This window comes from Taeniopygia guttata, chromosome 1A, assembly GCF_048771995.1.
Source record: "Taeniopygia guttata chromosome 1A, bTaeGut7.mat, whole genome shotgun sequence".
NCBI lineage: Eukaryota > Metazoa > Chordata > Aves > Passeriformes > Estrildidae > Taeniopygia > Taeniopygia guttata.
Genome location: NC_133025.1, coordinates 32657627 through 32683993, shown reverse-complemented (window position 1 = coordinate 32683993; position 26367 = coordinate 32657627). Strand labels below are relative to the sequence as shown.

The 26367-nt window shown below is 40.0% G+C and overlaps 1 protein-coding gene across 2 annotated transcripts in view; it reads left to right on the top strand.

Moving 5' to 3' along the window:
* WIF1 (WNT inhibitory factor 1) overlaps positions 1-20827 on the top strand; it is a 37404-nt gene extending 16577 nt beyond the window's left edge. Inside the window, exons 3-10 of one of the 2 annotated variants that reach the window (XM_002188504.7) lie at positions 710-818; positions 6588-6728; positions 9833-9928; positions 11511-11606; positions 12905-13000; positions 16936-17031; positions 17657-17752; positions 19993-20827. In XM_002188504.7, the coding sequence (XP_002188540.1) occupies positions 710-818; positions 6588-6728; positions 9833-9928; positions 11511-11606; positions 12905-13000; positions 16936-17031; positions 17657-17752; positions 19993-20114 (852 nt within the window). In that variant the 3' untranslated portion in view covers positions 20115-20827. The remainder of the gene's footprint in view (positions 1-709; positions 819-6587; positions 6729-9832; positions 9929-11510; positions 11607-12904; positions 13001-16935; positions 17032-17656; positions 17753-19992) is intronic. The other variant, XM_072922763.1, reaches the window with a different exon arrangement.
* Positions 20828-26367: the final 5540 nt, after the last annotated feature.

The following is a 26367-nucleotide window of genomic DNA, read 5'->3' as shown; positions in this document are numbered from 1 at the left end:
ATCTTGAACAGATGACCCAATGGGAGGCCAGGCTCCCGTGGACAAAAGTACCAGAGCCTACAATTTGCACCACAATGAAGGTGCTTATTGGGCGTAGGATTAAGGTAGTGGAAAGTAGTTTTTAAATCATGCCAACACTTTCCAGAGATTGCCAAAAGAGATCATTGATGTTGCAGTTAATGAGTGATGTGAAGCCAGCTTAGTAGGAGAGTTCTCAACTCCACACTTGGAACAATGTAATGGAGCAGGGTTGAACAAGGCAGAGTCAGAGCTGTAAACAAGATATGTGTCCCGCTGTGGTGTCCCAGGATCGTGGCTACTCACTGCCTGCCACTGTTTGCCCAGAGTGTTGGATGTTGTCCTGTCACATCAACCAAGAGCAAGCCTGGATAATCTCATGCCACACTTGTATGTGCTTATGTCTTTTAAAATGCACTCATGGTAGAGGCAGGTCATCCAGGCTCACCAGTCAGTTCCAGGAGGATTCTGCCCGAAAATCCTGTGTATGGTCACTTGCAATCTATGAAATAAGAGGAAATTACCTGAAAATTATGTTTACATGAAGAAGCACTCAGAGAAATTATAGAAACTAATCCAATGAATGGCATCATGAAAAGTGTAGTAGTTCTGTTATAATTTATGTGCTTAATAGTTTGCTTCTGTGAATACAATTAAAATAAATATAGATTTTTCATTTATTTTGTCATAGGCTGAGTACTACTATGAATTCCTGTCTTTGCACTCTTTGGATAAAGGCATAATGGCTGATCCAACTATAAATATCCCCCTGCTTGGAACAGTTCCTCATAAAGCATCAGGTTTGTACTGTTGATATTATAAATTTTTTTTTCTGTAAAATATACTCTACAGCCAGTACAGTCTAAATATTTCATTATGAATTGTAGTTCTGAAGTTTATTGCCTAAAGCAATGCTTGCCACAGTGCTTGGCACCAAACATTTTGTAATTGCCTTGCCTTAAGTCCAGCAGTATATTTTGTCTGAGTCAAGACACATGGAGCTTTTATGTGTAGATAACTCAGCAGAAACTTGTGCAAAATTGTTCCATAAAATTCATGAATGGTATTATTTAAGTTGTACAACTTTTGGAAAACAAATTCTTTGATCACTATTGGAAAAGTTACCTAATTATTCTGTTTCTCAGAAGCTGAAGTTTGCGGATATTTTTGCTTTCATTTGGGGTCATCAGGCATTCAGCTCAAAGACACACGTTCTAATTTAGGTTATTACCATTTATCCCCTAACTGTGCATTCTTAATCCTTCGCTGGAATTTACAGCTCCACAGCAGAGGCTGAGCCCAAGCCAATGCAAATGCTCCAGAAATGCCATGGTTCATAGTGAGATGATCTGAGTAAAAACTCTTTCCATGAAAGATTATTGAATCTGGTTAGCTCTGAAGTTGATAAATAACAGTTTATGTGATCTGTTTCAAGGTTCATACGTGGTAGCCTCTGGTAGGAAGGCAGAAATATGTATCTGGATGACAGTGGTGTCTTAGTGATCATCGTTTCCTAAATTGCCTTAGCCAACCTCTGGGATAAATGTGGGAAAGAAATGACTAATAAAACAGGAGGATTGGACTGCAAATGAAGCACTAATATACAAGTTTTCATCTTTGATGAGTCTTTATTCCTTCTCTCCTTTTCAGTGGATAAATTCTGAAAGGTTGTGTATAATATTCTCCATTTTCAGTTTGCAGTAGATTGGCATTGAAGGAATGTTTCAACACCCCTTTTTGCCATGCCACCTGGAATTTAGCATGAACAATTCGTCTCTCCATTCAGTGTGGATTGAAGCAGTGGTATTGAAAATAGATTTGGGTGAAAGATGGTATGATATTTGTACCACAACTGCTGCAATTGAATTGGTTCCAAGTCCAATGAATGTCAAATAAAGATACTTAAAAGCAACCTAAAAGTCACAGAAGCCAAGTTGTTGTTAAGTATTATTTCCATCTCCTTGTAAAGCAGGTGAGATATGTGAAAAGCACTCTCTGCTGCACTCAACACTCTCTAATATTACCTAGTTTCTCATTTAATTTGTAACTATCTAGAAAGGCTAGACCAAAATTACCCTTTTCTGATTGTGTTTAGGAAAACTTAATCTAAAAGTGCAGGGAGGTTGGACATGAGAACTCACAGTTGCAGCAGAAGGTCTGTTAAGCATAATGATGGGAGATCTTATGAAAGCCAAAAAGGACTTACCTTGTTGGCAGCACTGGTACTTCAGTTCCAGGACTAGTAGGGTCATGTCCATGGTGTCCATGGTGTTCCCTTACATGGATCATGTGCAGGGCACCACTGCACTGGGTGTATATATAAGCAGTATTTAAGTCCTCTTTGGTGCCCCAATGCTCAGTACCCATATACTACTTGAAGCATGTATACTGCTAATGGTGAGACTCTACTATTATGGTGGGGTTTTTACACTCCCTGTTAGCTGGCCAAAATTAACTAAATAATCCTAAGTAAATACATGCTATCAAGGTAGTGATTGTTTGCTACTTTGTAGTTATTGTTATAATTTAAATCTTGGCAAAACAGAGTTGACAAATCTAGTCTAGTTTGCCTGGATCTACTGCATTACCAAAGAATTTTTCTATATATACAGATGTCAGAAGAAATTCAACCACTAGCTTGTATTTAGCAACAAATCAACATTTATGTTTTTTTTTGAAAAAGTGTTCTTGCCCAAAGAAAATTAATTGCCTTTACAGACAGTTAAGGAGAAATAAAAGGGGAAAGATGACTATAATAAACATGAGCATGGGAAATAAGAATGAGGATTAACAGATAAGTTATTCAGAGGTAATTGAACCAATGGTTTTATAAAAATCAGTGGATTCTTGAAACTTCTTTGAGGATATCTGTCTCCATATAAGCATATAAACAGCTTTAATGCAGTAGGGCCTCTCTAGTCCATATTTGCCTTATGGCCAATGGTGGCCATAAGAAGACCTGTGGAAGAGCAAAAGGAGGACAAGCACATGTGATACTTCCATTTACCCTCTCAGCTTTTACTACCTTCAGCTGGATTTCCTGTGTCTTAAGTGATTTGTCTACTTTGTAAGCTCACATGAGTTGTAGATATCTCCTTCTAGTACTTCTCCAGGCTGTCCTTGAGTCCATGTTATCTTCTGTCATCTCCAATCACCTTGGCAAGGAGTTCACTCCATTGCATGAAGATCCCCCTCCTGTAATTTCAAGTCTGGCTGCAACAGCTTCATCTGATGGGCACTGGTCCTTGCACTGGTAGAGACAGTAGCCAATCTATATTGATCACCCTATACATGATTTTGTACACATCTATTATGTATCCCCTGATTTTTTGTCTCTTTACCAGATTTTGAAGAGTCACGACCTACTCAATTGCTTCTCTTTAGATGCATCCTTGTCCTTCTCTTAGCTTTCTCTAATTCAATATATCCTGAGATGAGTTACCAAATTCTCCTTGGATTTAAGTGAGATTTAAATCACCTAGGTTCCTTAGACTTATTTGAAAACCCATTCCCAAGTCCCAAAATTGGTAGCTCACAACATGGATATTGTTACACCTAAACACATGGTAAGATGTCAAGAAAGGTGAAGATGCTTTTCAGTGGGAACTTAAAGAGCTAAGACTGTTCAGCTTGTGCAAAAGAAGATATCTGGGAGGAGTGTTGATATCTGCCTTATGAGAAGCAGCTGGCTGCTTATTTCTGACTGCAGGGAAAAGCCTATGAAGATCCAGTGATTCAATCTGAGGTTAACAAGTTCAAAACGAAGTGAGTCATTTTTGTGGCAGTGATTAACATCTTGAACATCACACTCAGAGAGGTAAACACAGCTAAAGGTCTGTGCCCAGGAGCAATGTAGTGGTCTGTGACTGAGAAAGAGCTGGCCACTTAAGTGACCTGAGTTGGTCCCTCCTGTCCCTGTCTGACCCAGGCAGTGCAGAGCTGGCGCAGGCTGGTGTGACCAGGCTGCTGGCACAGCACTACTTCATGCATTTCATGCAGTCCTCACAATCCACCAGCCAGGCTCAGGAGACCTCCTCTCCCTGCCCACTGCCAGTGTTGAGACATTAAAATATAGGTGCTGAGCATCCAAAGATGCTGAAAATCTCTCCCAGCTCAGCAGCAGAAATCAGCGTCTTCTCTGAGTGCAACACCATCTCTGCTCTGTCTGCCATGCTGGTAGAGCGTGGCAGTGGACTGCAGGACTGTGTATGGGCTCTCACTACTCTCCAGACCTTTCATGACTGCTTCCGTTGAGATTGGTCATTCAGAGACGTCCCTTTAGCAGTCCCACAAGAGACTAAAGGTGGGTTTTGTTGTTGGCTTTGGCATATTTGCTTAGTGGGTAAGGCTTGCAGACGTACAGGAGTTACTCTCAGCCTGCCTCTACGGAAGACAATTTAGAGAACCTCAGTTTCCTAAGCAGAGGGAAAAGGCATGACCTCCCAGACAAAAGGTATTAAATCTGCATCCTCTGCATCCTAGGAGAGCATTCTAATTGCTACCTAAAATTAAATTAGGTTTCAGTCACTAGGTTTCTTTAGGTTACTTTTCAAACTTGTTAAACTTTCCTTGTTCCTGTTAGAGCCATAAGCTCTGCAGCCCTCGATACAAGTGCTCCAGAGGATACAGAAATGTATATGTGCAGGAGAGGCTGTTTTCTAGCCTGGTGGTAGGAGGATGGTTAACAGAAAGAAGTCCGTGTCTGTGATTCCCTCTCCTTGTTTTTAGCCAGTGACAGACAAATGTAGACTGCATCCTGAACTAGTGAAGTAGGGACTAGTGAAGAGCTGAGGTTTGCCCTACTGCAGCCTTGCTCAGCATTGTGATGGGCCACAGGAGCTCATGGCCATGTTTTTTGATGCAAGGGACTTCTCTCTTTGGTTTGACTGTGGTGCTGTTGGTGGGTACTTAGCATTATTCAAACAGGCATAAAAATGAAAAGATTCAGGAAGAGCTTTGGCGCTTTATTTCAACTCTGAACCACCACAGAGTTCAGCCAAGATCCAGGTGGTTTTTGCTCACAGGAGGGTCCTTTACTGCATATCTGTGTGCCTAGCTGTTCAGACACATGGTAAGTCCAAAAATTCCAGAATGGTCAGGCTGGAATAAAAGGTTTATGATCTGTGGCCTTGGACTCTAGGGATATATTGCTGGGTTTTTCCCTAAGCATTTAAACCACAGTCAGATCTCGGGGGAGCTCAGGGGTTGCTACCAATTCAATGCAACCTAGACAAAGCTATAGTGCTGTCATTAACAGTCTGCCACATCTTCCTCTCCATTGCAATTTGTTCAACTAAAACACATCCTAATCCAAACACTGATCTCCTGCACTTATGCTATAAGAATGTTACTACAGTTTAAGAAGTTCACAGCATTTAAAATATGTTTTAAAATTATCAACTGTGGTAGTTTCCTTCTTGCTACCTGGCTACATGGTTTTGATCTTTGCAAAGGTTGATGCAAAAGCCCTTCGACTATGTAATTGCTTTAGAATGAGAACTGCAAGGAACCTTTCAGTTTGTAGGACTTCCCAGAGGCAGAATGTGTTTTAGTAATAAATAATTACCAAATAACAAAAGGCACCAAATAACAAAAATGGCCAAATTATGGCTTGCAAAATTTTTATAACAAACAATCTAAAACAACCCAAATGTAGGGCTTTTAGCTCTGTATTTTATTTGGAAATCTCAGACCAGCTTCAGAAGAAAGGAATAAACAAATCCAATTAGTTGGATTTGACTTATTAAGCAGCTAAGAAGAGCCAATTTTGAAGAAAAGAGATAAAATCATTTCATCTGAAGATTATTTGAGATCACTTGTGACAATCACAACAGAGAATTCCATAGTTCTGAGGTATTGGACTTACTTCACCATTAAAATACTCCAGATTTACTGGCCTTAATTAGTTGCTTAAACTCTTTGTATTTCAAAAGTGTTTGAATATTTTTCCTGGGAAGGCAATGTCCAAATGTCACTACACTTAACTAGTTCTGTCAGAGTGAGGTGTCTATGTCTTTTTAAAAAAAACTTCACCCATGATCACACTCATCAAGCGTACCATTTTGTCACTACTTTATGGAGTAAGTTTTGGTTAGATCAGTATCTTATTTAGGTGATAATTGCAATATCCAAATTAGAAAAACTTACCTAAAGTAGCTTTTTTCCCCCAAAATATATGTTTTTACAGAGGTTATAGAAAATTTAGCATAGAAGTGAGAAATTCAACTCAGAAAATTAAAAGTAGGCTTCCAGCTTGTATTGATATATCCTTGGATACCTCCACACGAGTAATTTCCCCATCTGCAAGAAAAGTATGGTTGTGTTAAGATCACTGTGCTATAGACTCTTGGGGGTATTTCAGCAAATGAACGCAAGCTCTTCTCCTGTCCTGCTTTAGTTCTAACCCTAGAGCCACCTCTGAATAAAGGGATCTGTGTTACATTATTTCATCAATGGCATTCCTCCAAAGCTTAAATACAACTATAATATTTTTTTAGTATTGCAATGTATGCTTTTATATGTATATGTCCATGTAAATATAAGTGTTATTGGTATTATTATCCTTTTAGTTGTTCAGGTTGGATTTCCTTGCCTTGGAAAACAAGATGGGGTCGCTGCATTTGAAGTGAATGTGATCATAATGAATTCAGAAGGCAATATTATTCTCCAGACCCCTCAGAACGCCATCTTCTTTAAAACTTGTCAGCAAGGTAACACTGAAGAAAACATGCTGGAATGCTGTTAGACCAGGTCACCTAACTGTCTTATGTTTCATTCAGAATAAGAGCTAGAGAGGATGGAAATAAAGCAGTTACACAATGTGTAGCAATCATGGTGAATTCCAGGCTTTGTGGCTCTGTGTGCATTTGCTGATCATTTATTACATGTTTACTGAGCCTTTTCTTACAGAACTCTCTTAGCAGACTGGGTTGGAGGCATTTCTCCCTCCTCGTGTTCACTGCTCATCACATTAACATCAGTAGAATGTTAATTAAGGACATTGATAGAGATGTATCATATGAAAAGCCCCTGTTAGCAAACAATTTGAGGTGCTTAGAGGAGAGCTAGTTCTGTGAAAGCAGACTGAGGTTAAAGTTTCCAGAAGTGATACATCATCAAGGGAACTGACCTTCTGGGAACTATACTGGGGACACAGGTATCAATTAATGCTGTCAGTGCCTTGGTTCCAGTTTGGTGTTGTTAGGTCCCTAAATCTCAAACTTGCACATCCAAACTAAATACAAAAATCTTAAATCAGAAAATTTCTGCAAAACTTGGCTTTACCTTCTTTGTAGCTCAGGTGTAACCTCTTGGCTTTTGATACAGGTAAAATGGTGGAAGTTGGTATTCAGTACTTCCACTTATCAAGCAGGGAGCACACAGAGGACACACTGGTAGAAGAAAAGCCATGAAGTTTTTGCAGTGTTTGCTTGTAAAGGAGACCACTTGTTCAATCAACTGATCTATGAACCATAGGCACTATGTAATCAAACTTTCTGAATTAATTTGATATACCACAAACAACTATAATTATAACTTTAAGCTGAGGTTATGGAAATTGAAAAATCAGTGTCTAAGATAAGATAATTATCCCATATCATGTGCAATTGTATCAAATTAACTCATGAGAGGGCTGATGTACAAAGAACAAGAATTTTTCTTTCCCTATTAAATCTTCGTTCACCGTCCTACATTTTCTTCTCTGCACTGTTTTCTCAGAGATAATTGGCTGTACTGTGGCTTCAAAGAGTGAGCAGTGGGAGCAAGAGCTGTTTATTCTTTGAAACCTCACTATGCCCAAACAGCAAAGCTGCTTGTCCCCTTTGAAGCCTTGCTGCTGCCAATTAGCCCAGGGAAAGTGGAGGAGGGGGAGAAGAAGTGGGCAGAGAATCAGGATGAAAAATTGAGGTTTAAAGTAGACAAAATCAAACAGATCTCATGTATGAAGTTGTGTGTCCAGTGTAAATACAACATAAAACTTTTCCTATCTTTTTATTTTCAGTTCAGCTCAAAGATACTGAACTCAATAAACTTTGGAAATAGCATTGGAGTATTCTAATAGGGAGAGCAGAGTTACAGGTCTGTATTTTGGAAAGTAGTGGTTTAAAGAGGAAGGGCTCCAAACTGAGTTTAGTAGTAGCAATCATCCAAGTTATCATTTCTGTGTTATTATTTGTTGTTACCATTTTTATATGAGTTTTAATATCTAACAATTTAGTAGTATTGCATCATATGACCTCTCAAGAAACCTGGGGTTGATTATTGTCCCAGTTCTTTGTTCATGGAGCCAGCTGAAAGACACAAGAAAGATTTCCCAAACTTTAGAGACACGCAGAGGAGGAGATTTCTCACATAATTTCTTCCAGCCCACACTGGAATAATTCCTATTCCTGCCCTGTGTCTAGTAAGGTGTAAACAGCAGTGTTTTAGGACAGATGCTGAGAAGGGTAAGAATGTCTTTAGTGGTTGGTATTAGGTAGGTGTGAGTTACCTTCCTCTGAAAGACATTGGATATTGTGAAGAGCTCCTGTCGGGGCCCTACTCACTGATTCCAGTTATTCTTGGCCATACAGAAAGGCTCCAGCAGAGGAAATGAGGGGAGCAAGGGAGCAATTTTGTGGATAAGAGAGAATTTGTTGTGGCTAAAAGGTGGTCACAAAGAAAAAATTATTTTTTCCTACTTTTCTGCTTGAAATGGTTAGTATTTAAGCATGCAATTTTTTTCGGTAATGAACAGCAGCTCTGTATTTAAGTACAAAGACAGAAGCATTTCTAGAAAAAGTCCTAGAATACAGTGTTAGAAACAAAAAATCCTTTACTACAATTAATACAGCTGCAGACAGCCTTACTTTTAAGGCATATCATTTTACTTCAAAGGTTTTGAACCTTCTCACTTGGAATGTAACACAACAGAGCATCAAGATGAGGAGTTCGCGCCTACCAGTGATCCCGACTGATGTTAAGTTTTTCTAATGGGAATAGGCAGTCTCTACTGCCTGCCTTATTCTTTGTGAGGGATCTGGGAAGGCATTTTTAAGTAACTGTTTTTTTACCCAGCAGCCCTTTTTGATGGTGTTCCATATGGCTTGATTTAGTTTGCCTTCTTGTCTGATGGACTCTGGTGATTTGAGGATGGTGGTGGCACTCAGAAGTATCTCTCATCCTTGTATAATCCTGCCAGTGTTGCCAAATGCTTTTACATATTTGATCAATAATTGAGATATGAATGAGAGTTGATGATGATGCAGAACTGTTGTGCAGGAGGGCTTTCATCTTCCTTTCTGGCCTTCTTCCATTTAGCCTTGATGCTCACTCTTTCATGTGAACACAGATTTCATCATTGTCACCTCAGTAGTAACAGATGTGGTAATTAATGCAATGCAAGTTGCAGTGACATCTACTTCAGCCTGCAGAAATCGAAACTGGTCCTGCACACTAAGGGTAGGTCTAACCAGCCATGCAAGTTTCTGCACTAAGTTGCCTGCTCATTTCCACACAGAAAATAAAGTACTGGATTGAGCAGAGCAACCACATTGCTCATGCACTTATAGAGCAGTAGAGAAATGAAAATGCAGAGTCCACCAACAAGTGCATCACCCATGTGAACATGTGATGGAACATCTATTTGTAGACTACTAAATGAGAAACTAATTTATCTTGAAGAAATCTTAGCTGAATTTCTATTTCTTCAGTGTTTGTCTGCCAGAAAATATTTTAACTCTTGTGTCAAAGAAATATATTAATCCTACTGAGATCTGGCTGGCAGCTGAAGTATATAAAATTTTAATTAAGATTGTTGTTATATTTTATGAAGCGGAATGTCCAGGAGGATGCAGAAATGGAGGGGTTTGCAATGAAAGACAGGTCTGTGAATGTCCTGATGGATTCTACGGGCCACACTGTGAGAAAGGTAATTTAATAAAGAATCTCAACTGTTTTCTTTACTACAATCTCAAAAAACTGTGTCTCCTGCACTGTAGGCTCTCCAAAAATTAAGAATGGCCTGTTCTGAAGATTTCATATATTTTGACTTCATAATGTAAGAGAATTGTTATTATCATCCACGGTCTAGTGGAAATACTAATTTCTTGCATGAAAAATATTTTCTCTTTCACAAATTGCTTTTAACAAAAACTGATGCAATAGTTAAGTGATCCCTAATAACAGGGAATCCATCTGGCAAGAAGATTAAATAAAATACTTCTGCTAATGAGGACTAGCTGTGAAACAAAGCACAGTGCTTTTGTTGCCCTGCATTTGTTTATTTAGCAGATAAGATTTGTAAGCAGGCTAAAAACAAAAATGAGAAGATGAAGGGAAGATTCTCTTTCTATTCCATGAGTGGATAATAGCCCAAACCAAAATTTCCAGGAGTGAAGAACCAGGAAATTGGGGTGACTTGGCAAGGAAACCAGATCTTCTTCCTATCCGTCCCTTCCATTTCCCAGTGGCAGTGCCTCTCCAGGGTGACTGGAGATGCCCATTCCCATGGGCATCCTACTCCAATACAGTCATTCACTCCCAGATACTCTGGATACATCAAAAATATTAAATACAAAGGATTAAGGACTGTTCTCTGGCCTGGAGAGTGTCTGGCACAGCTTACATTAATATATTTAATAAACTCTTACTTTCCAACAAACCCAGTACAACTCACTCCTGGGAGGAGCCTGTGGTCACTACTCATTCCAGGACCATGGCCAGGAGGATTTGCTGGTCAGCCAGGACAAAGCCGAGCCACTAACAATTTCACAAGATGATTTCACAAGGCCATTAGGCCCCATGCCTGGGTGCTGTTTAACTCACCAGCATGGACCCAACCTCACTGCATGTACCAATTGTGGGCAACCACAAAGTGAAGCATTGGCCCCTAACATACCTCCCTGAAGAGCCTTTTTGAGGTGGCCACAAGGCAGAGAGGTCTTGGAAGAGCACAGGGGCTCCAGAGAATATTCACTGGGAGCATGCAGGACAGTTTGGCTGTGCAGCAGGCTTTCCCAGTCAAAATTAGGTAGCCATGCTTATTTATGCTCAGGTATGCAGGAGTAGGGAAGGTTCATTGTAAAGCCTGCCTGGGAACCCCACTGAGTTACTGACCCCTCTGAGATAGTCCTGCCTGCACAGTTGAGGAACCAGAATACAGTTGTAGAGAGGACTTAACTGGGGGGATTTTAAATATATGTAAGTGGTGTATGTGGGTACTTTGCTCTCCCCTGTCTGGTATTAAAATATAGAAGAGGCAATTTCTGCTTACATATCAAATCAGATTTGAACTTGAATTAGCCTACAGTTTTCAGTAGCACTATACAGACGTTTCCAGATATAATAGATCTAACCCCCTACCAGGGGCACTTTGCAAAGGTGACTTAGAACAATAAGCAGAAGGAAAAGTAGCTTAAGGAGTCAATGTGCCGTGTATTTAAATACCAGGAAGGTGCTGACATTTGGACATTGCCACCAGCAATGCTTTTTCTGCTCTTCCCACTCCTCAGCACTGTGTGTTCCTCGCTGCATGAACGGAGGGCTCTGCATCACACCCGGCCTCTGCATCTGCCCCCCGGGGTTCTACGGCATCAACTGCGACAAAGGTAAACGCCAGCCAAAGCCCCGGGCTCTGCACGCACAGCATCCCTCTAGGCAGTTTCCCTCTAGGAGTGCATTTTGGAAAGTCAGGCAAGCGATAAGTAAATAAGTTTTTAAAATATTGTGGTTTTTAAAATAGATTCTATAGCACAGCCCAGAAGCTGCTGGAAGAATATAGAAATTTGCAGGTATCCATACATCCCAGCTCTGTGAAGAGTAGTTTGGATAATCACTTCAGTTGATCCACTGAAAACTGTGGATCTTACCACAAAAATCACTTCTATATCTGGGGTGAGAAAAAAGGATTACAAAAAAAAAATCCCTATTTGAGCTCTAGTTTCCTGTAGTCTAATTTTACTAATTATTTAGTACATTAATTTGCTGCATCTGGACACATGAAAAAATATGCAAGCTATTCATTTTTTGTTGCTGAATTGGGATGCATGAAGGGTAAAAAACAACAATCAGTTGTTCAGAACAGTAATTGGGAAGAGTCTAAACTACCATGTAGAAAAAAGCAAGTAATTTCCTGCAGAAATGTAACTGACCTGCTCATGGCAAAATGCCATGCTCCATTTGTCATTGCAGGTCTATATGAAGTAAAGATTGGATGCAAAAAGTTCTGGAGGACTTTTCAGCAAAAGAGTGGGAGCCTTCCTATTTCTTTGCACAAATTTTTGTTTGTGTCAATGCCCTCACATCTTTGAACAGATTTTCACCACATTTAGAAAATGCTTCAAATGTGTGCTTTAATTAAATGCTCTCAATGTCTTGAAGGATTAATGTGAATCCTAGCTGTTTGGTGAAAAGTCACATCTAACACAATGCAAGTTGTTTGGCAGCTGAAAGTCAGAGCATTTGCATCAATTGCACCACACATCAAAACTCACAGAGATTTCTTTTTAGTCAAAGGATTACTTAAGAACTGCAGTGAAGTATCCTCTTGTAGAAGTAGTTTCCAGTCCTAGGCTGTGCTCCTTTTATCAGACACTGGCAGTTTCAATAGCAATAGTGTCTTAATCCTTCAATGAGCTTTATGTGTGGGGGTTGAGAAAGATGTAGCACAGTCTATCCTCAGAGAGCTGTATTGTTCACTTGTCTCATTCTATATTGCCTTGTGTGTGTGCCCGTGTAAAGCATTATGTAGGAATAGCTGCATTTCAGTCTTACTTTGTAAACTAGATGAAAAGAGGTTAATCCTCCTTTTACAACCTACTCAATGTTTATTTATGATGTACAGCAGAGAACATTAAGTCCAAGTTAGTCCTAGTTCATATTAATGACTTCCTTTTATTTGTTTCAGCAAACTGTACAACAACCTGTTTCAATGGAGGGACATGTTTCTATCTGGGAAAATGCATTTGTCCTTCAGGCTATGAAGGAGACCAATGTGAAATTAGTGAGTAGCATCTCTGTGTGCTTGTGTCATCTTCTTCTAGTATTCATGCAAGAATGGCAATATGTGACCTGCCTCTGCTGGGCTCAGAGCAAAGGTCTCACACAGCAGTTTGGGACCCTAGGAGTCAGATGCCACATGCCTCCAAACAAGTTTCCTACTCAGAAGTTTGATTCATTTCTGTACCGTCTCACCCCCTGCCCTGCTCTGTGTTCACTTGTAACCAGGCATGGTAACAATCCTGAAGCCATAAGTATTCAAGCGGTGCCCTGTGGCAGACAGATGTGCTGCCATGCCAAGATTGTGGGGTGCATCTACTTTCAAACATTACGGCAAATCACACTTAAACAGATTAAGTTTGAGCTGTCACCTCTGAAAGGGTTACTATAATTTGGGAACTAAAATATTTGGGGCAAAAGGAGGACTGAGCTGTAAGAGCTGTAAGAGCTGAGAGCTTTCATGTAACATGTAAAGTTACATTCAAGTAAAGTTACATTCACAAGGTAACTTGAGGATGTACAACCAGACATTCTTTCTGGGCTTAGAACTTTTAACAGGACACGGTGCAGGAAAGCTTTCCCTGCTGTAAATATTCCCCAGCACCTTCACAGAAGCATGGAGAGCAGTATTTGGCCTAGGATGTGTAAATGCTGATTTTTTAATATATATCAGTAGAAACAAGCTCTCCTCACAATTGGGAAATTTTTATCATTTTGGAAACAATGGAAATAAACTCTTAACTTGCTATCAGCCAATACACAACAAGTGAATTACTGTGCAATGAAAGTACACAGATACAGTAAGACCTATGTTTTGCTCAGTTTTTATGTGTAGATTAACAGTAGGTGTGTGTAAATGTTTCGACATCTCTCTATGCATTACAAAATATTTTGCAACTCCCTTTTACAGCATTAAAAATTTAGGGAAAAAGGAGCAACAAAGCTTTATTGTTTTTAAGTTAATAATGATTGCCCATTGACATAAATTCAGATCATATGCCACAAGAACAACAGTGTGGGTTTTCACTGGATTTACCTTTGCTTGCATCAAGCTCAAATTTGACTATTTGCAGAACCCCATTTCTTTCTTCGGTCCCGAAAAGGTTGACATTATTGACATCTTTCAGATGAAGATAAAAGCTCGATTCAAAGAGAGAAGCATGTATTTTATGTTTGGTGGTGGTTTTTTTCAGGAGAATTCTTGGAACTGTTATTGCAGCATGTATAATTAAGGGCAGTCCATTTAATTGATCTGTCTGAGGAGCTGGAGCTCACATTTGTCTACTGCTGCTTGGTCTAAGTGCAACTGTTTTGGCTTCCTGGAAAGGTTTCCCTGTGAAACTCAAACTAAATTAATTAAAATACAGGCTGTAATCTAGTTTCTGTACAAAAGAAAAAAAAAAGCAAATTCAGATTGTGGTATGTTAAGACCTAAACCAGGACAATGTCAATGAGAGCAAGGAAAGCTATGTACTTCCTCTGGCTCTTGTAAAGCCAGGACTGCAACTGTTAGACTGTGATTGACAGCTGTCATCACCTCTGGGCACTGTACCAGCACAGCAGTGGAAGATTGCAAGAAATCTAGACAAGGCTTAGAAACACCCGAGCAGAAACACAACTCAGTCCATCTTCTTAGATCCAGGGCCAGCTACATTCAATCATGGGATTCTTAAAATAATGATGGGGGGGAAACCTTTCAACAGGCAGAAAGCCATCTTCTGAAAATTGCAAGGTTTTTGTTGTTGTTGGGGCTTATTTGGTATAGGTTTTCAGTGCTTGTGTAATAATTGAATCCCTCTGTAAGACTCCTGGGAAGTGTATTGAACCCAGTCTACAAGACTAACAAGCATTCACAGGCTTCCAGATTTTTTTTTCTGGTTATCGGTATGCATTGTCTCTAATTAGTGTTTCACTTTGAATCCAGAGTTCTATTTTGCTTTGGATTCCTCCCCTACTTGTCACCAGCTGTTTAGTTGCTTTTTCCATTTCTTAGTCAATAACAGAAAGAGTTATTACTCTTTCCTTCATACTGTGACAATATCTTAGTCCAAAGTTAATTGAGCTGTGCTGAGCCAAATGCTTGCCTGTTGCTACATGGTGGAAGTTGGTGTCACATCTCTTGACCCATATCTTCCAGATTTACTTAAAGAAGTAGGAAAGTTCACTGATTTCTTTAGCATTGCTCTTTCCAGTTGTTAATTATTTGGGATGCAAATGTTTGCAAATTAGAATGCCTAAAGTTTCCCTTCTCCAGAGGCTCCTGCAGAGGAATTGTGCTTTTACAGAAACTCTCCTCAGCACAGTTTGTCCCATCAGCTGCTTATGAAACTTCTTTCAGGATTATTAAAATAATTATAGAATAGAAATGAGTGTTTCCTTTATGTTGACAACACACATGTATCACAAGGGTCTGCAGGGGCTGAAGGCTAAGCAGGCACTGCCTCTGATGTTGAGCTCCCAAGATGGCAGTCTGTGATCATGAAATGAGGTTTTCAGCACAATAATCCAGTGTTGATGCTTAAATTATGATGTGCAGGTCTCAGTTAATACCTTTCTTCAAAAAAAATATATAAAATGAAAGGGAAAGGGAAAGGGAAAGGGAAAGGGAAAGGGAAAGGGAAAGGGAAAGGGAAAGGGAAAGGGAAAGGGAAAGGGAAAGGGAAAGGGAAAGGGAAAGGGAAAAGAAGCAGTTTGCTGCCCCAGGTTCCAGTTTTTGTTTGCTATATATTCAGAGAAATATTAGTGTTAAATCTAGGAAGGATGCCTTTGTTTTTTCTTTTCTGGAGAATCTGTGAAGTCTAGTGGCATTAGAAAAGATAAAAAATGCTTTTTTGGACAACAACGAGAAAAGCTGCACTGGTACATATGGCACCAAGGTGGCGGGAAAGTGAAGGTGAAGTTCCTGGTGGCTCAAGAGTGCCCAGGAAGTGATTGTGAGCCTCCCTCAGCCTGGGAGTGACTGACTTCATGGGCGCTGTGCTTCCCTTCCCAGAGATGAGTGAAGATTTAATTAGTTTAGAAATGCAGACAAATCCTGACCAGGTATAGGCAGTCTGATGATGGGACATTGGATGTTAAGTTTAGGGAAGGTCCCTGGTGCACCATGCCCAGCATGAAAGAAAGAAATTGAGTGTGGTTCTCCACCAGTGGGGGCCTCCTCAGTCCCAGGTGATCAGGGCCAAACAAGACTTCCTACAATGACACCTGACCCAGCCTATGCCTTTGGCAAAATCTGTTTGTGAAGGAAAGTAATTTCCAGACCAAGAGCCTGGAAAAATGTCTGCCAGTTCCAATTACTGTTAGCAAAGTTGCTCTGTTCTTTAAAGTTGCTCTGTTCTTTGCAAGCAGGAAAGAAGGGCATGTATTTTTAATGTGCCCTTAGTTTCTGAGCTGCCATGTGGAACATCCCTCATTACACCATCCACAGCACCATGGTGCTCCTAGCCTGTGCTACAAGCTGATGGGCCCAGCCTATCTATTTACTGTCTGCAAATAGCAGCCATACCTGTCATTTCCAGAGTATCTTACTGCTCTCAGATGTCACCAGATTTTTTTCTCCTGGGGCCCCTCAAGTTTGGATCCCACTCTTTGGAATTGCATAGTCTGGACACTGCTGTGTCCCCTGTAAAGGGTGAGGAGAGCAGGAGTCAGTACTGACCAGTCATGTGGGGGATTCTGCAGAGGCAGAGTGACACAAACCTGGGCAAAAGCTGCAAGGTCACACAGCCTTTGGCCATGCCAGATTATTGTCATATTTTTAAAGGAGAAGAAAGCTTATAAACTGGAAGCATAGGCTTGCAGCAGAGTCTTTCCTGATAGATCCATAGTGCACACTCTAACATCTGATGAGTTTTTCAGGTACAAGGCAAACTTGTCAGACACTTGTCTCCAGTAGGTACAGGGGACTAAGACCATTGTTTCTGTGTTTTCAATTTCTAGGTAAATGCCATCAACCCTGTCGAAATGGAGGCAAATGTACCGGTAAGAATAAATGCAAGTGCTCCAAAGGCTACCAGGGAGACCTGTGTTCAAAGCGTAAGTACCAAAGCCATAAGAACCATCCATCAGTCTTTGTGGGAACATCGAGCTCACTGTGCAGTATCTTTTTCACATAACATCAGTACTAATAGTCTGTTGTCAAAATAATTCAAGTTATTTTACTTTCTAGATGTACATCACACACCAGACTTAAGGAAATTAAGAAACCAGAAACATTTTTTTACAGAAGTGTCCTCAAAATCTCTTCTGTACTCTTGAGTTTCTATAAAACAACAGTGTGTCAGCTCAGCAAATAGCAGTTTAATAATAGAGAAATGCTTAATAAAATGTCAATACTTTCCCATGTTAAAATACAATAAGAACATTTCGTGAGTGGGATGCTGGGAACTGCTCTACTTCTCACGCTGGTTCTGGTGGATGCTCAGCTCTGCTGTACAGCCTGACTCTCTGGCCAGGGGCTGAGCCAGACCTTGCAGGTAAAGAGATGAGTGTAGACTGTTTCAGGGCTCTGAATGCACTCAGTGCAAAGGCACAGATTTACTTTGAGAGCCACAGCCTGTGCCGGGACCAGCCCATCATGCGAAACAACAGGGAGACCAAATGTGTGACTTTCTCTGGATGAAATGTCAAGAAACCAGGTGTATGTATTTATTTTTCACAGCTGTCTGCGAACCCAACTGTGGCCTGTATGGCACCTGTGTGGAGCCCAACAAATGCCAGTGCAAAGAAGGCTGGCATGGGAGACACTGCAATAAAAGTAAGTGAGAAACAAACCCTGAGGTGTTACACACCCAGTGCTGTGCAGAAATGACTGCCTCAAGAGCCTTTCCAGCATCATTAATGATACCACACTCCTTTTTCTTCAATCTTTAATCCAAGCAATAAAACAAAGGTTTTCAATACTCCATAATTTTACCTACTTTAAAAAAATTCAAATAATAATTTGAAAGTGTTTTATCAAGACCTTTTTTATTTAGAAATTCCAGAATCTGGTATCAATCAGAGGAGGACCTTGCATGTCTTCCAACCATAGCATGGAAGGGATCCAATTCTTTCAATACTCCTCAGTAATACCAGCTAGCTTTGAAATGCTAGGTAGGTATTTTTAAAAGTGAAACTGTGACAGGTTTTAAAACTGATTGAAAATTAGAAAAATGTAATGTCCTTTAGAAATTTTGGGGAAAATTTGAAGAAATATGCAAGATCTGTTCTTAGCAACTTCCCATTTTTTTCTCCTCTTCCCACCCATGCTCCACAGCATACAAAATACGTTGCCCCAAAGAAAGTTAAAGTTCTTCAAATGAATTTCTGTTGTGCTTTTTGGTCCATTTAACCATCTACTGTAGGAACTGATCATTTCACTGGACATAAAATGGTACTATATAATTATTTGAAATAAAATTGGGGTAAGAACCTCAGATTTAATTTTATATTTCATGTGCAACAATACTGTAACAGTAGATCTTCAATATGTGATCTTTATATACTCCCAAAAGATACTAATGTATATCACTGCTGGCTACCAATTCACATGTTGTGTTTTATGTATCAATAATAAAAAAGTTTAAAATTTTGTAGCTACAAAACCAATCAGCCATAAGGAATGTGAATCTTACATTGCAGCATCAACCACAATGTAAGATTTTATTATGTTCAGTTTTATTAAAACCTGTTGATGCATGTTATTTTTGTCACATCAAAATGTAATAGAAAAAAATATAGTATTTTCATTAAAAGTGAAGTATTATCCAACTAAGATGGATTTTCCTGTGAAAATTAAGTTTTCTGTGAAAATTTGGAGTCTGATTTTCTGTTGTTACTTAGTGGATTTGTGTTTAAATATTCATGCTGCTCTCTGAAGGAGAAATACCATTCACATAAGTTATGGTTAGAAAAAAAATATAAGGAAATGAACTATACAAGGCTACAGTTCATAAGTTTGGTATGAACTTTTTCTTCCTGTCATACTCTTCCTGTAAAGAACAGATAGCAAGTGAAAACAAATATATATTTTAGGTGACAATCACTAAAGAAGTAATTACCTGTACAACAAAACCAAAGCTCATACCTGCCTTGTGATAAGAAGTCAATAGTCTCACATTATTGTAAACTCCAAGGTTTTGCATACTTCATTATTTGCAGTTTGGGTACAGTCCTGCTGTGTTTAATACTGCAAAACTCTCTTTTTATTCAGCAAAGAAACTGTGAAGTGGGCATTTAGGCAAAATCCACCCCCATTTTAAGTGTCCATTAATGTACATGCACTGCAGTTCCCTCTTTTCAATCGAAACCAAACATCTCCGGGACTTGAAAGGAGATTTATAGTTAACTTGAGAGACTTGTTTCATATTCCATCAAATGAATGGCTCTTTAGTAAAGCTATTCTCTTTTAAAAAGTGGTTAAAAAATTGAACAGAGGAATCAGTTTTTCAAAGTAATTTCCATGAGCTTTAAGTAATGAGATGAGTAAATGAACCTATAAAGAATTACAACATAATACTTTGGATTCCATTTTTATTGTTCACTTTCATTTTCCACAACAAAGCAGCTCTAGTAAGCCTGTTTCAGATGGCTTCCCCCCCCCCCCCCCCCCCACCCCCAGGTGTTTATGGTCACTGGTGTTCTTTTTCTTTGCATTCAGCTGTAAACCAAAGCCCAGCTCAGGTATCTGTGCAGATTCTCCCCAGGGGGTCACTTACATCCCATTCTAGAGCTGGCAGATCATCATGACTGAACCCCACCTAGTGTGGGGGCTACAGGTGTGAACCCCAGGCTAAGTGACAGCCTGGCAGTGCTGAGGTGCCTGGACAGGCCAAGCATCTTTTTGTCTGGCAGGGCTTTGTTCGTCCTGAGGGATGACAGAAGCATGAGCACTTTTGTAAGGCAAAGCAAAATCCTTTGTTCAAATGGGAAAGACAGTTTCCACTTGAAATATTAGCTGTGGATCGTAAGCCCACATCTGTGGATTCTTTTTTCTTGAACTGGATAATTTTCCAGGGTATGGAGCCAGCGGTCTGAGCGCCCTGAGGCCAGCAGGCAGCAAGAACAGGCAGCACACGCCTTCGCCAAAAAGGGCCGAAGAGAAGCATGTTCCACCCGAATCCAATTATATCTGGTGAACTCCAACATCTGAAATGGTTCGTGTTACACAAAGTTCAGAGCCTTCATTAACCTCTCATGGATTGAATGTTAAAATGTTGTTCATTACAGTTAAGATTACCAGCTGGAATTTTATTAGCTTCATTATAAACCACTGAACTGACACTTACTATTCCTTTTAAGTTTTATAAATACTTCTGTAGCATGATTATATAGGCTTGTCTCAGTGCTTTGGATGGTGTTTTGTACTACTCTTCAGTTACATCTAAACTTCTTTTTTTTGGTTTTATAGCTGCACATATTATCCAAAAATTAAGTAACAATATTCAAGCAGAAAACCCTGTAGATCCTAACCCTGAATTATTTCAATGACTACAGATGCAATTTGCCTAAGACAAAAGAAAGGTGCATTTTGCAAATTTTTACAAATTGTGTGTTTAGACTTTTCCCTAAGAAAAACAAATACATAAATAAATAATTGCCTATTTTAAAAACTGAATAACTCAATTAAATGTTTTTTTTGACTTTACAGTTTTGTGTATTAAAAAGAAACTGCAGTGGTGACATTTAACCAGCATAATATATTGTAAACAAAGTAGAGCTATAAAGTACGAAGTTTCTGCATCAGCTTGAAGCAATATAATATATTGTAAACAGAACAGCTCTTATGTAATAAACTTTTTATACTGAATGTTATGTATAAAATAAAGATGCTGCTTTAGTTTTTTGAGTACTGCTCTGTGTGGCCTCCTGCGGTCTCATCAGTGCTGGTTTGGGACAATGGCTTTTCTAGAGCACCCTCATAAAACAGTGGCACTGTGGGGTTGGTCTCCCTCTGCTTTTAGCCCCACAGCTCTTAAAAATATTTCAGAAAGACAAGTTCTTGTGCCTTTGCCAAGGAGGGGAGAACATGGCAGGCCGTGTATCTCACTCTCTCTACTTGTCCTCCTTGTACCACATCCTCCTTTCCCCCAGCGCCACCAGCCAGCCATGTTGGTGCGCCCAGTTCGTGGTGCCTCAGGTACTCAGAATATTCTTCTTACAACTTCTGCCCCAGCAGGTGATAGCTGGGCCCTGGCCCTGCTTCGTGCTCAAGGGTGATGGTCCTGTGTCCTGTTGTGATCACTCTGTAGAAGCTTGGGTGCTGCTTCTTGCAACAGTCAAAGGCTGCGTGATTTGTAATTTGATGTGGCTTGGAAGCAGGAAGCATGGTTTCTGTCTGAACTGAGGAACAGTAAATATCCAATGAATTATTACTGACCTTTGCTATAGTGCATTTCTCACAATCTTATTAACTGGGAGAAAAAAAAATAACATAAAGTTGGAAGCATTAGACCTGGGCTTTTCCATTTACTGAGGCCAGAAAGAGGAGATGTGGGCAGGAAAGGTGCTCAGCCCCTGCCCACAGTCAGTGCTGTCCCAAAAGCACCCTATTCAGATTAAATAAAGATGGAAAAGAGGCAGCCTTAGGCAGAGGAGAAAACACTTCAGTGATGAAAACCTTGGGGGAGCTGTTCATGAAGGAAACATTTTTTGATATTTTTCTTAAAAGTGTTGAAAGGAGGAGGTTAATATTAGGTTGAAATAAAATGTGTAGCTGCTCTGTATGTCCATGGATGGCTCAGGAGCTGTGTACAAACATGAATGTCACATTTGCTTTTTGTTCTTTCTGTAGCAAAGATTAAGTGGTTTGTCCCACAGTACAGTAAAAAGCACAGAAAATTCTTATTTAAAATTCCTCACATATTTTGGCTGAACTTTTTCTGCTCCTGTCAATTTCTTAGAAAGTGCTTCCTTAAAAATGGCAAGTGTATTCTTTTATACAGAGTAAATTTTTTGCTACTTGCCCTAAAGACACTTAATGCTGCTGTTTCGTTTTCAGAGTTTCACCACTGATTTTTGGAGATATCATTAATCACAAGAATAATATCATCAGAAAGTTACAAAAGGAAGTAATAGTCCTCAAAGTGCACACTGTACCACAACTCTGTTTCTTAAATAACATCAATTGTCTACACAAAATTTCCACGGCTTTGTCCATCTGAGCACAAAGTTTCCTGTGTAAGAGACAGTCCTTGATGTCAGAGTTTTAAGTTAAAAGTCGGTGATAACTGAGAATGCTAAAAGAAGACACGAATTTTCCAGAAATATCCAGTTGGAAGTTGGAAGCAATTTTGCCATTTGAAAATAAACTACAGAATTTATCACATTCTGTCACTGGACAGGACATATATACAGGGGAAAAAAATGTGCCAGAGATTAAAATTATTTTAAAATAGCAAAAAAAAAAAAAAAAAAAAAAAAGTCAGAATACCAATCCACTACAATAGATCAGACAGAAACTGCCTTTTCAATGATATTTGGAAAGTTTGAAGTTAGCCAGAGCCAGATGCCAAACATTGCACTTGTGAATAGCAGCTGTAAGGTGATGAAAATGAGTAAAACGACATAAAATGTTAAAACACTATAGCTCTACTAAAGAAATCTCAATTCAAGCAACTGACCAAATGATAGCTTTACAAAGGGCTTGGTAACTGATAATTTTTTTATACTGCTGCCATTACTAAATGGACCTACATGCTTTTGGGGATGGTAGTTTTTTTTGGAATGTGATTTTTAGGTTGGCTTTGTCTGTGCCTCTTCACATCTTCACCTGACTGTTGGGGAGCTGGAGGGAACTGTAGCACTTTCTTGTTCTTGCTATGCATGAATTGGCAGCCTGTGTTGGTACCACCTGCAGAGCAGAGGTATCGGGGGGCAGCAGGGCCCAGCACCACTGCACACACCGGGTGCTGCTCATGGGATCTTTCTGACCAGGAGAAAGCAGCACTGGCTCCTGGGACTCAGCACTCTTTCTCTGTGTGGTGGGACTGAATGGTCCAGTTGTTCTTCTTCAGCTGCATTTCAAGGAATATTAAGGAATAAAATTATAAAGAAAAAAATTCAAAATTGTTCCAGATGACTTGCTGCCTGTAAGACTAAAACTCCAAGAGCCAGACTTAAAGCTTTGGCCAGACTTTCTGGTATTCATTCAAAAATGTCAGTTTTGTTTCTGCTGGACAGATTTGTTACCTTTCCTTTCCTCTCACTCCTCTACATCACCTGTTCTACTGGGATTGCCTCCTGTGGAAAAAATTCCTTCTTGCAGACGCTGACAGGAGATCTGGCAGCAGCAGAGAGGGAGCTGACTGACATGATCTGGAGTTATGCCAGGGTTCCCCCGGTGCCTGCACTGCCCACAGCATGGCATTGTGGCAGGGGCAATGTTTGAGTGGGTGTTGAGGCATTACTCAGAGGCATGGTTTCATGGCAGCTCCAGGTCTTGCAGTGATTTCAGCTCTAGCCTAGAGGAACTGCATCTGTCATTTAATCCATTACAGGGATTAAATCCTACTAAATCCCACAAATCTTTCAGTGTGAATACAACTTAGTGTTCAGTGAGGTGATAAGGTGCTATGATTAGCCAGGGCATAGCCAAACCTTAAGACCCTGACTAAGCCAGTGACACCTCTCCAGCTCTAAAATATGCCAGCAAGATTTGTTCACATGATGCTTTTAACAGAAAAGCATCTAGTTTAAAAAAAAAGGGAAATGTGTTCATGTTGCTGTTTATTTTTTCTTGCATCTCTCTGACAGGATGGCTGCTGAGCCACAGACCAATCCCTCAGTGGCTCGCAGCACCCAGCTTCTGCTGGAGCACAGCTGGCTGCACACTCCTTGGTGCTGGCAGCAGCCCAGTCCAGCCATGCAAGTTCACCCACACTCAACAAAGATGAACTGAGCACAGAACAAATAGGTTGGGAGAATAGCAAGGTTTGGGAAAGGCATGCATGCAGATCTGAGAAGATACATTTCTTATCTTTGTGGCTTTATGAAGTTCAATTTAAATGAATCCAAACAATTTTGAGTTAAAAAAAAAGCCCCACCCCATATATATTTTATTTAGAACACCATATTCTATTATTTATATTAGTTACAGAGACTGAATTTTCATCCATTTCCACACAGCCCATCAGAAGACAGAGCAGCCTCATTGCAGGAATCTTTCCACAGAAATATTTATTTTTTCAGAGGATTAACACACTTATCCTGTCTGGCCAAACCACAGCTCAAAAGTAGTTCTGATGCTTATGAGGGACATCCCCTACTTTCTGCCACTTGCATATGCTTGGGGGATTTTATGGCTGAGGAGCTGGCACTGGGGCACTGCACAGGATTTACAGAGCTAAATGGCTCTGGCTGTTCTGAGTGTTTGACTTTACAACCCTTAATTATATATATCCCCTAATCAGTGTGCAGCATCCTTCCAGTCCAGACAGCCTAGTGAGCCTCTCTCCTAGGCAAGGACCTGTGGCACTCCACAAATTCTCAGGTAGGCAGTATTTGGAAAGGATGGCCCACAATGTTTATAGCTTGTGTATCAAGTTTCTGTGCTATCCATCATCTCTAACATGCAGGAGCCTTGCCCAAATGGAGCCTGCTATGATCCTGGGCTGGAATTTTCCCCAGTCTTCCTACTACAAATTGCCAGACTTTGTTGGACAAATTTAGCTGCTATAGGAGCTGCTTGTGTGCTGGACTCTGGTTTTCTTCAAATTAGGGTAATCCAGCTGAAAGTCTGAGCATTTAATTACAGTCATGGTTGTTCTCAGCATGCACAATTCTACCCTTCAGTGGCCACTGTGGGTGTCACCTCTCCCTTGGTCTATCTGGAGAGTGATTGCCAAATGTATGCATATCCCAGACTGTGTCACTGTTAAAAAAGTTAAATGAATGCTCAGCACAATCCACTCCGGTTTTTAAACCATTCTTTTTGTGTAAAGGCATAAAGATTTCTCCCTTTTTACAGCTACAGCACCAATAAAGGAATTGACTGTACTGCTTCGCTATATTTATCCCATGAAAGACTGACTCAGAAGTGATAGTTCCACCTCCAAGGCTTATTCCTAAAAGGAACTAACTGTATTTGAAATGCAGCTGAAATGTTAACCTAGTTTGACAGTTGAGGGGTCCTGAGTGGTTTAGATATCACAACTTACAACAATCCACTTAAAAACAAGATATAAGGGATTTCTAGGGAGAGGTGAGTTTGGAGTTTCTATTCCTTGTGGTCAGAGAAAGGAACTCCCCCAACACCAGAGGACCTCTCTAGCTGGTGTTTGAAAATTGACAGCAACAGCAGGTGAAGTGTGCATAGTGGCCCCCTGGAATCACATCTTGGTTGCCACCAGGGAGCTGAAACAGGGATCACTGAGGGTTTTGGTAGTTGTTCCTGAACATTTTTACAATATATGATATAGTAACGTAGAACCACAGAATGGTTTGGGTAGGAAAGGACCTTAAATGTCATCTAGCTCCAACTCCCCCTGTCCACTAGACTAGGTTGTTCAGAGCCCCATGAACCCTGACCTGGAGTACTTCCAGGGACGGGGCATCTAAACTTCTCTGGGCAACCTGTTCCAGTGTCTCACCATCCACACTGTTAAGAATTTCTTCCTTATGTCCATTCTAAACTTACCCTCTGTAATTTAAAAAGTATTGCCCCTGTCACTACGGAACTTCTTAAAAAGTATTTCTGTCTTTCTTATAAGCCCCCTTTATATGTGGAAAGGCTGCAATAAGGTCTTCTTGGAGTCTTCTCCAAGCTGAATAACCCCATCTTTCCCAGCCTTTAATCAAATATTTTATTTTTGTTTTCCCTCTCTACTACTCTTCCTTTTTTTGGTTTGTCTTAAAACAAACTAACATCAAATAAATGAACAAACAAATAATTAAATGAACCCCAAGTATCTGAAATCCCCAAGAATTTAATTTGTTTAGGATACACCACTTCTGGTCTTTTTAGAGGAACAAATTGATATTCTAGTAGCACCACATTTAACTCTGTGCTTGTCCCTGGAAGTATGATATTACTACAATGTTTTTGAGTACCTTGTGGACCATCCACAGGGAAGGGGAGCTGCAATAATGAGGGCAGCAGAATTCCTTGGATGTGATATTTCCTTGGGTTTTTAGAGTTTTAGAGGACAGCAAGAAACTAGCTTGATGATTAGAATTTTGACTGAAATAAGTTTTGGTCACTCAGATGAGTCAATTCTGCTTGAGACAGAGCAGTCTTCTCTGAAGCAAATGAGTGACATGAACACTTAGGCAAAAAAAGTGAGCTGTCAAGTACAGAAAGTACCCAAAAAGTGCTGTGAGGTAATTTAAGTATTTAGGTTCCTGTCCATTTTTTAAGTTTATTATTCAAAGTATCATCCTGCAACAGCTTTG